Below are 11,156 nucleotides of genomic sequence, written 5' to 3'. Positions count from 1 at the left end.
TTTTTTTTTAAAGGTTTATAAAATTAAATAAAAAGAAAATATTTTTAAAAATTTGATATAAAGTTAGAAAAAAAACATTTTCGGTTTTCGGCCTGACATTTTTTTTTATTTCGGTTTTGTTTCGGTTTCGACATTTTCATTTTGGTGCACCTCTAGTTCAGATTCCCCGTAGGAGGCCCAATAACAAAAAAACAGCAAATACATTTTGTGATGTAAATTTGTCAGTTTATAGCTCACAGATATTATAAAGCAATATCACGTATCTGTATACCAGTACAAACTGTGCTTCCTGTTTATTTGGAGTAGGCCGTTCAGGACTCGCAGCTATTTAAAAAAATCTGTGTTACATTAATTGTGAATGGCAGCCCTATTCACCTTTTCCATGTCTGCGTGCAATAAAGCAATAAACTTGTCTTGGGCCCTGGGCTGAACATTGTCATAGACCTCTTCTTTTTTTTTCTAAAGAATAAGTGGCATCTAACTGTGCAATTTTCTTATGCCTTTTGGATTAATAGCATTATAATTCAACATAATTATAATCATATATAATTCAAGATGGAATTTTGTCTTTTAAGCTTACTATAAGTCTGTCATAATTTTTTAATATTTTTTTTCAAAGTGACATAAGGGAAATCTTCCCGGTGTATTTGTTTTAAATGACTGATTATTCTCCAGTGAATGTTTGGTGAAAGTCACATTGACTTCTTTATAAATATTCCCTTTTAGATATTCTCACTTTTAGCTTTCCCATACATAGCTTTCCAAAGTAAATGATTCTCCCGATTTTCATTGTGGACAATTCTGAATGAGGCCCTGACTTCCACTTTTTTGTGATACCATATTTGTACAATTTATTTGGAATGTTAAAAGTCTTAAAGATCTATGCTCATAATATATATGCATATATATTTGCTTACGTAGACTCGATGGTGGCTTTGTCATGATATTAAATCCCTTCCAGCTGGCCATACTCATACATGCACTGAGGTGGGTCTTATTCGGTGCTGCCACTTACAATATATGCGCTGCTGTGTATTGTTGGGATTTTTATCGTGTGCGCGCAGCACTGTGACTGTGCAATGTAAAATAAGGGCCCCTAGAAACAAACTAAAAAGAAGGTAGCCAGGGCAAAACTGGATTCAGACGTAATGTTTGTTTTACCTTTCTGCAATAAAGGGCTAAGATGGCTTGTTTTTAAAGTTTTATTTTTACATACTTGTACAGCAGGGGTGGAAAAATTAATATGGAATTCAGAAGCTGGCAGGGTCTTTTAAGAAGCCAGCTCCATTGACAAGAGCTAGAGAAAACCTTAAAAGTTAGTCGACTGCTGTCATTTGTATAGCATCGCTGGCTACCTGGCTCCTGGGATATGTCCAGCCCTGTTATACAGTGTTGTGTAACAAAGTGTAGTCCAGCATCTTTACTATCTTTACAAATAATATAAATCTGCCGTGACAGCCTCGTTAAACTTTTGCCAACAAGATTCATTATTCTGCCAATATTATTAAAGCAGATGGTTATTAGAAATTCTGTATTCATAAAACTAAATGCAATATTAAGTTCAAGTAATTGAAAGCCAAAATCTTTTTTTTAGTTTTGGATAGATTATTAGATAAAGTGTTTATTGTTGTCTTTGCCCCCATTGAGCAGATTTACCCTTTCTATCTAGCTTGGGTGACCATTGTCAAAGGGACAGAAAGTGATGAGCGATCCAAAATGTTGCAGTTGTTGCTAGCTGACTTTTTTTTATCACAGGTGTTTTTATTTTAGCAAATTATTTTTAAAAGGCTGATCCAAACATTATACTGTGTTTTCCCGAAAATAAGACATTTTTTATATTTTTTTGGCTCACAAAAACACACTAGGTCTTATTTTCGGGGTAGGTTTTTTTTTTTAATGTACAACAATCCACACTTATTAAATTAGAAAAGTCTACATGTATTCATGTACAAAATATGGTGATCAGGGCAATCAGGGGTGCCGTACCTTTCCAAGAGCAATTTGCTATCCAATCGCTGGCCACAATGAGCGAAGCGCACTTTCACTATCGATTCCTCACAGGCGGAGTGCATTTGGTATCACTCCGCCTGTGACAGGAGTCGGCGCTATAGAGAAGGCATGCCGCCGCCTCACTTCCTCTAGCGCTAGCTTTGTTGGCACTGCTGCTTCTCTCCCGCAGCTCTTCAAGTTCCCCCTTATGCCACCACCGGCCCTGGGAATGGTCACAACTAGGTCTTATTTTCGGGGTCGGTCTTATATTTTAGCAAATCCCAAAAATAGTACGTCTTATTTTTGGGGTAGGTCTTATTTTCAGGGAAACAGGGTAGTATCAAAACAGCATTTAAAATGTGTATTTTCTAATGACACTGTCCAAATAGGGTTTGCAACATATGGTTTGGGAACCATTGCCCAGCTTCACTGGATTGCTGCCAAGACAGAGGATCAAGGCCATTGCTTACATAATACCTAACCGGTTCAGTGCCAGAGCCAATTAGCTATTAAATCAGCAATAACTATATTACTTATGATATAAAAAATATATATTTTACATAAATACGTATTGATTGTAGAACAAACAGGTCTGTCTTTGTGTTATTGTCAAGAATTTATTTCATTTGCTTCAACATAATTCTCACCTCAGAGTGGGCTGTGAAAAAAGGTGGCTGACATTGCAGACTTGATTTATTGTCGAAATAATACAAGTATGTGGGGCGAGAAAAAAGGCTGGAGGCTGTCCATTTCATTGACAAAACATTAAGAATAATGTTGTTTTCATTAAATGGATTCAAGGAGGGGGCAATGCTGTGTTCTAGAGGTTAAAGGTTAGCGTGTGAATTATGTATCTTTCCTAGACTCTATGGACCTTCGATAACCATCCTTTCTGCATTCTAATAACATTTTAGATATAGTAAAATTGATGTCCATAATCTGGGACTCCATAGTGGGAGGGTAATGCTTGGAATAAGGTTTTGTACCATAAGCTTATATGACAAGTCCAGAGTACACGTTAAATAGTGCCTAGGTCAGAGACATTTTGTGCACAACTGGCTACGAGAGGTTGTAGGTTCTATATGTAATGTATAAATGAGGGAGCTAATTTGGGAGATTTCAATCCTATATGCTTATAGGGCGTTAACCCCTTAAGGGCAGAGGCCTTTTCTAATTTTTTGTTTACATGTTATAATCCCAATTTTAGGGCTGAAAATTACTTCAAACCCCCAAACAATATATATTTTCTGAAAGCCAAGATCCAGTAGAATGAAATGGTGCCAGTTGCAAATTTCTATGTTGCACGACATTAGCGCAACATTAATATCAAACCCTAAAAGTTTGTGAAAAATGAACTTGTTACATTTTAGTGCCTCAAAACACTATAAAAACATTTTTTTTGGTAACATTTAAAAGATTAGGTTACAATGAGTAAATAGATACCCAACATGCCCAGGTTAAATATTGTGTGTGTCCGGGAAACTGCAACAAAATTCAGTACCCCAAAAAGTCCATAGACGACGCTTTAAAAGCCCTTACAGGTCATCAGTTTAGAGATACGCATAAATACTGGACCTAGAATTATTGCTCTCACTCTGGCGTGTGTGGCGATAACCAACATGTGTAACACAATTGTCGTTTTCGTACACAGGCGCACCCGACGCGTGTTTCCGTGACGACGCGCATGCTCGCTGGAGCGGGGGACTTATTATTTTTACATTTTATTTATTTCATATTTTAAAAACTTTTTAAAAAAATTTTTCTTTAAATGCCAACACAGAGGGGGGGGGGGGCTTACAAGCCCCCCATGTGATAGCATATTAGTGGTTTCAGGTACTCTTTAAGGTGATGCTGGGGATCCAAAAGACCCCCAGTGTCACCTTTACACTCTAAATAAGCTATTGAAGTGCAGATCGCACTTCAGTAGCTCATTGCTGGGCTTCAGGAGCTGAGCAATGACTGCTATAGGAACAGAAGTGATGCAATACACGCCGCTCCCGGTCCCATAGAACGGGGAAAAGATCGCTCTCCTTCCCACCGACACCCGAGAAGCCGGTCCCGGGCTTGTTTACCAGACCGTAGAAGCAGCCAGAATCGCTTCTACTGTAAAGCTGGCCGCCGCCTCTACGATTATGCACAGAGTCGCTGGAAGTCTGATTAACCCCTTCAAAATTCATGATGAGATTATCGCGTCATGGGTCGTGAAGTGGTTAAGGTCAGCTTTTAATAAAGGCTCCAAATCCACTGATTTCCTTTGTTATGTGTTCTACAGCATTAGTATGTTAAATTCATATGTGGCAAATTTACTTTGAATGAGTGTATACATTATTAAAATATTGTTGGTATAATCTTGTCTTTTTTTTTTTTTTACACCCAAGGGAAGAAAAAGCAGAAGATTTAGATCAGAAAGACAAACCACCAAAACTCAGGAAAGTAAAAAAGGATAAAAACAATGACGGAGAGCTATCTGACGAAGGCCATCCATCAACACAGCAGTCAGGAGAACCCGCTGAAGCACGGAAAGCTGAAGAACCTGAAAGCACAGAGGCTGCTGCACCTGCTGTTCCTGATGCTTCTGCCTTCCCTAAGCAAAGACGGTCTGTTATAAGAGATAGAGGGCCTATGTATGATGATCCTACGCTTCCTGAAGGCTGGACAAGAAAGCTCAAGCAGAGGAAGTCTGGACGCTCAGCTGGAAAATATGATGTTTATTTGATCAAGTAAGCAACTAGCTGATTATAAAGTGGGCTTGTCATTTTGCAGTTGATAATACCGCGGGGGGGCAATGCCACTTTTTTCTTCATGGGTTGATATCATTTTAAAGTGACCCTAAACTCAGGAGTTAAATCTTAAAAATGCATTCAAGTACCTTAACTAACTATTAACAACAATGTATCTTATTTGTGTATTACTCAGTTGTAAATCCTCAAATCATCTCTGAATTGGTGCGGACACTGTCCTTCCTTCTGGAGGGGGGCTACTTTTGTTCCCCATGGTACCTGTGTGTGTGTGTGTTGTAGAGTAGTCACCGCTCCAAAATCACTCCCGGGATGGACTACAATCTCAATACAAATTAGTAATCTAAACCTGAGATTGTAGTCCATCACAGGAGTGAGCTTGGAGTGGTGGCTACTTTACTACACACACAGGGACCATGGGGAACAAAAGTAGCCCCCCTCCAGAAGGAAGGACAGTGTCGGCACCAATTCAGAGATGATTTGAGGACCTACAGCCGAGTGATACACAAGATACATTTTTGTTTTAGCGCTCACCCCCGAAGGAGCTGCCAAAGTAACCCGGATATTTTTGTCCCCCAAGCCAAATGTACCACACAAACAGGATCCACAGCACATCAACACACCTTAGAGAGTTTTTTGTAGCGGCTTTATTAAAACAATTAGTACAAATGCATAAAACAATGTAATAATGAACACAATAATTGGTGAAAATAACACTTAGCAATACACAGTGGGTACTCTGACACTCGGTAACCGCAGCTGTCCGTATTCTGAAATATGCAATATTAAGCCACCTCAGATACTATCCTTGACTTTGAACACAGAAATACTAATGTTTCAGTCTCAATTAGTCTCTCACTCTCTATACCACTGGCCAGTAGCAATAGTCTAGGCTAGCCCTCGTTGGGGCCCATACTGTATTTTAGATGTGAATGGAAAAACACCACAAATGGCCAAGACCTCTCGCCACTCCCAGGATCAGTCAGAAAATATGATGTCCGTCCCCTTTCTCTCAAGCCGACACCTCGGATGATGAAGTCATCTGGGGGGTCTCTTACAGAAGGTCTCTGGTCACCGAAAGGCACTGTGCAGCTTTCCCTGTCAACACCATCAGGCTCCCTTCAGATTGCTGGGCCTTCTGGAATCACTCACAGCATTGGCTCGGACGTTCGCCCAGGCCGCGATATTCCCGATATCCCGCAGAACCGGATGAAGTCTCTCTGGAGGCTGTCTGATCTGCCTGCGCTCTCTTTGACAGTATACACAGAGTCTGTGAGTTCCTCTGCATCAGTGGCAGCCACACAGTTCTGTTTCTCACATTAAATTCCCCAAGACAAGATTACACAGGCCTGTCCTGTTGGTTGGGATTTCCCGCACTGAGCGTGCTCAGCAACACCAGGCCAGAATCACCCCTCCTCTCAGAAACACAGCCTCGTGGCAGTTGCAGTCTGAAAGATCTCACACAGCACCACCAGTCTCCTGCTCTGCACTGCAACTCCCACAAGTCTCCACCTCACAGGATGCACAAGGTCAGTTAACTGTTTACAAGCAGAATATCAATTATTTCAGTAGCAACTTATACATAGGGGCTACATTGTTAATAGTTAAGTTACTTAAATGCATTTTTAAGATTTAACTCTTGAGTTTAGTGTCACTTTTAGGATACACAATGTATCCTGGGTGCACCACAGTTCATACAATCCTCATCAGAGATTTAACCGCATCAGTAGTTTCAAAATCACCAGATGGCGCTCCCTCAGCTCTCACACACACATATTACCTAATATGTAAGACTCCTTTTGATTTAAAAAAAAAATCAAGCAATTCATTCTCTAGTCATAATTAAAATCACTGCCATCGTCTGCACCTACTACACTCTCCTCTTGATATCTTGCCTATTCTCTGTGTATTTCACCACTACGTCCGGATCCTGTTATGTAGCGTGTCGGGAGGTGGACCAGTGGCGTCCAATAGGATTAATATAAAAAAAAAAAAAAATCTAAAAGCATATCACTAATCAATTCTGGGAATATGGCTCTGATAGCCACTTTGACGTTGACCGTGCAGCTACAGCCTAATATTCATACCAAAGACCATAGCAAGCTCAATCAGCTTGGTTTTCTCCACTACAGTTAAGTAATACTGCTTGGTCATTGACCAACCCCCAGGCTGCTGACTGGACAGTGAAGGAGCATCACCACCCTGATAAGATTATTGTTCCGCTTTCTTCACCTGTCGGTTCTAGTTTTAGATGCAAGGAGTTGTAAAGTCCCAGCATATCCTCTCCTGTTATGACATCAGCATTGTAATATGAATACATACTGGAATTGTTGTTGATAATGCAATCAAACCTTCCTCATTAACACGCTAAAGAAAAATGTAATTTTTTAAAGCGCAGCCATGTACCCTAAGCGGTTGTAATATGTCCCAGCGGCGGACTGTAGAGAGCATCAACCGCTGTCCAATCACATCTCGGCGGGCTGACGCTCCTCCCGCCGGCTCTCAGTTTCAGCCGCGAGGTTTGAATCCTCCAGCGCCCTGTTATTGTGGATGACGTTGGAGCGATTCGCCTCTCTGCCTCGGCCACCGGTCCTCTAACGAGATCGCCTGTCAGCGTGGAGCTGACTCACCTCTCCCCTCTGGCTGCTGTGGACTCCATCTCCCCGCCTGCTTGTTAACTCTCCAGGGCTATGGGGAAGGCAACCCTCCTTCTGCCAGATCTCCATCCAGGACTGAGCTCCCTTGTGCTTCAGAGGTCACCTCCATACCTGCAAACCGCAAGTATCAAGCCGCAACTTTAGTCAATCTCAGTTGCTTAAAGGGGACTTACCCAATTAAATGAACGGTCACAATTATACTGCCATTGAGTACCATATTACGGCAGCTGATCCAGTTATATGAACTGTTGCATCTTTTGCCATTAAGTCTGTATTACGCTACAAATCCAATTATGTGAACTTTTCACAATTATACTGCCATTGTGTACCACATTACTGCAGCTTATCCATTTAGATGAACTGTTGCATCTTTTTGCCATTAAGTCCGTATTACTGCTGCAGGTCCAATCATATGAACTGCCACCTGTTCATTTGGGATGAAGCATACCCTGCTTGTGATTCAAGGTATATAGTGAAGCGGCATCAGTGATTATATCCAAATGAACAAAAAATAGAAAGGTAGTGCCAAATAATAGAAAGAATAAGATACAGATAGCGTAAGACAATTGTGTGCATCCTTTGGTGTTGCTGGGATATATACGTTATTTTGCCAAAATTATTGGGACGCCGGCCTTTACGCGCACATGAACTTTAATGGCATCCCAGTCTTAGTCCATAGGGTTCAATATTGAGTTGGCTCCGCCCTTTGCTGCTATAACAGCTTCAACTCTTCTGGGAAGGCGTCCACAAGGTTTAGGAGTGTGTCTATGGGAATGTTGGACCATTTGTGAGGTCAGGTACTAATGTTAGAGAAGGCCGGTTCTCTAGTCTAGTCTTGGAGCTCAAAAGTATCGGTACATGTACTTGTACCGAGTACTGTACTTGGTATCTGTGCAACCCTACTTTGCAGCCATATACTGCTTTTGTAGTGAATAAAAAATGTGTAGTAGGCCTCAGTGTCTACAGTAAGGTTGTAATACTGTATCCAAATAGTATGGTAAAAAGTTATCATTTAGGCAACCCAGATATCGAATATTTATCTTCAGTTTTAAACAACAAATGGTTTACATTTACTTGTGATTCAAGTTTTTTTTACATTTGCATGTAATTTCTTTAGCTGATGTCCTAAATCGGGTTTGGAATAGCTGCCTACCTGTAACAGGGGACCTGCCTGGGGAAAAGAAATGGAGCAGCCATTGATCATTTTCTTTTAAGGTGTCTGCTCCGGAACAGTCACCCTGACCCTGAACTTTACTACTTGCTCACTGACCTGATAGAAACATGGGTGAACCATCAATGTGTTGGGACTTTGATTGACCTAGTCGGGGACTCACTTTAATAGCGAAAAGAGGACAATGAAGGGAACTCTAAAGCTTGCCCCTTAAAAAAAATAAACCAACATCTACGCTTCCAATTTTTCTTTTGCAACAGATTATATTTAAGTGATTGAGAACACAAGCTTAAATAGACTTTTTTTAGGGTAAAACGCCACATTTACACCATAGAAAAAAGTAATGCACCTTGCATGCTTGCACACTATTTTTGGTTGAATACTGTGTATTAACATTGCTTCTGGCTTTTATCAATTTATGATTCATTATCTGCATTTTCTCTTTTTTTCCTTCACCTTTCTTTGCATCCACTGTTGTGAGCTATACTGTTACTGGTAGTTCTATTCGGGTTAATGCAATTCCATCTTTTCAACACTCTTTCATAACTCTGTTCACAAATCATCCATGGCAAGTAAAATAAAAGCAGAAACTGGGCAGGGGCCAAAATAGTACCCATCCGCATGGAAAGGGAGGGGGGGGGCTAATTAAATTCAGCTGAGAAAATCTTAGGAGCACCTCAAATATATCACAAGTGGGAAATTTGTAAAAGGTGAAATGGGGGTTTAAGTTATTCATCTTTTTTCTTTTTCTAAACAGTTGTTATGATACGGTTGCCTTACAAGGCCTCTGTTTTTCTTCTGCTTCAGCACAAAAGCAGCAATGACACAGTAATACTATAAAGATTGCCTTAACGCACTGCACTCAAACTTGGCAGGCAGCACCACCTACAGGCTGTTAGAAGGTGTACACGCGAGCAGGATATTTTCCTTCAAACACATTCATTGTGCAGCAATATTTCCTCCACAAGTAACTACTTACACAATTTTACATACACTAGCTATGAATGTGTTGATATATAATATAATCTATATTATAACATGCCTTACCAAAGGTTTTCATGCTGATATGCAAAGCATGCACTGCTTATTCTACTGCTTGTTTATCTGATATTTGTTTTTTTTTTTTTTAAATAGCCCGAGTGGAAAAGCTTTTCGGTCCAAAGTCGAGCTTATAGCATACTTCCAAAAAGTAGGCGACACATCCCTCGATCCCAATGATTTTGATTTCACTGTCACCGGAAGAGGAAGTCCCTCTCGAAGGGAACAGAAACAACCGAAAAAACCCAAGGCTCCAAAATCCACCGGCACTGGCCGAGGAAGGGGAAGGCCAAAAGGAAGTGGGAAGGGGAAGCCGACAGTCAAGCTAGGGGGTGTTCAGGTTAAGAGAGTAGTTGAAAAGACTCCAGGAAAACTTCTTGTCAAAATGCCTTTATCTGGAAACAAAGAAGAATCTGATGCAACCACGTCAGAGCAGGTGCTTGTCATCAAGCGCCCAGGCCGGAAAAGAAAATTAGAAACCAACCCGCCAGCAGCTCCGAAAAAACGGGGCCGCAAGCCAGGTAGTGCCAGCATTGCTGCTGCAGCTGCTGCTGCTGCAGCTGCTGCTGCAGCAGCAGCAGCAGCTGAAGCCGCAAAGAAGAAAGCAATCAAAGAGTCTTCCGTTAAGCCCCTCTTAGAGACTGTATTACCAATTAAAAAACGCAAGACACGGGAAACTGTGAGCCTGGAGGTTATAGACACAGAGACCCCAGAGATTCCGTCTGTTGTCACCGAAAAGTGCGCAAAGGTACCGAACCCTGCAAAAAGCCCAGAGAGCAAAGAGAGTAGCCCTAAGAGCAAGAGCACTCCGCCTAAAAAGGAGCAGCAGCATCACCATCATCATCACCACCACCACCACTCCGAATCCAAGGCATCCACAACTAGCCTGGAGCCAGAGACTTCGAAGGACAGCATTAGAGCCCAGGAGCCACAGGACTTAAGTGTCAAAATTTGCAAAGAGGACAAAGTACCCGAGAGTGATGGTTGTACACAGGAACCACCTAAGACTCAGCCTGCAGATAAGTGCAGAAACAGAGGGGAAGGCGAACGAAAAGACATTGTTTCTCCATCTGTACAACGGCCGAGCAGGGAGGAACCCATTGACACCAGAACGCCGGTGACCGAAAGAGTTAGCTGACTTTGAGAAGTTTAAAAACAAAAACAGTTAAATAAAGGCAGCTGTTGTCTCTTCTCCTTGTGGGTAGGGCTCTGACAACGCTTCCCTATAAATGAAGTAAAGAAAAGTCTATTTTTCCTCCTGTAGCTTGGAGTTTCGTAGCTTCAGGGTGGGAGTGAATGTCAGTTGTGGATCTTTTTAATACCGACGAGCACAGTGAGTCAGGGGTGAAGACTTCTAACAGAGACAGAAGCAGCTTTGCACTTTTTTATATACTAAATAGGCTCCTTTGAACATGGCTTACTCTGCATCATACTACTGACCAAGGTGGGCTGTCTCCTTAACTTTCTAGGTATGCCAACTTAAGCTTTGCTCCTGTTTAGCACACTCCAGTCCCCGTGCCATCTGTAGTGGCGTCCGTGTTGCTGCAGATCAGAATCTCGCAT

The 11,156-nt window shown here is 41.4% G+C and overlaps 1 protein-coding gene across 2 annotated transcripts in view; it reads left to right on the top strand.

Moving 5' to 3' along the window:
- Nucleotides 1-10,757, top strand: part of MECP2 (methyl-CpG binding protein 2) — a 33,485-nt gene extending 22,728 nt beyond the window's left edge. The window contains exons 2-4 of one of the 2 annotated variants that reach the window (XM_018560724.1): nucleotides 4,368-4,709; nucleotides 9,690-10,125; nucleotides 10,159-10,757. In XM_018560724.1, coding sequence (XP_018416226.1) covers nucleotides 4,368-4,709; nucleotides 9,690-10,125; nucleotides 10,159-10,731 — 1,351 coding nt within the window. In that variant the 3' untranslated portion in view covers nucleotides 10,732-10,757. Of the gene's footprint in view, nucleotides 1-4,367; nucleotides 4,710-9,689 lie in introns of both variants that reach the window. The other variant, XM_018560723.1, reaches the window with a different exon arrangement.
- The last annotated feature ends 399 nt before the right edge of the window (nucleotides 10,758-11,156 follow it).

Source organism: Nanorana parkeri, unplaced genomic scaffold (assembly GCF_000935625.1).
Source record: "Nanorana parkeri isolate BGI_ZX_2015 unplaced genomic scaffold, ASM93562v1 scaffold475, whole genome shotgun sequence".
Taxonomy (NCBI): domain Eukaryota; kingdom Metazoa; phylum Chordata; class Amphibia; order Anura; family Dicroglossidae; genus Nanorana; species Nanorana parkeri.
This window is presented reverse-complemented; position numbering and strand designations above follow the sequence as displayed.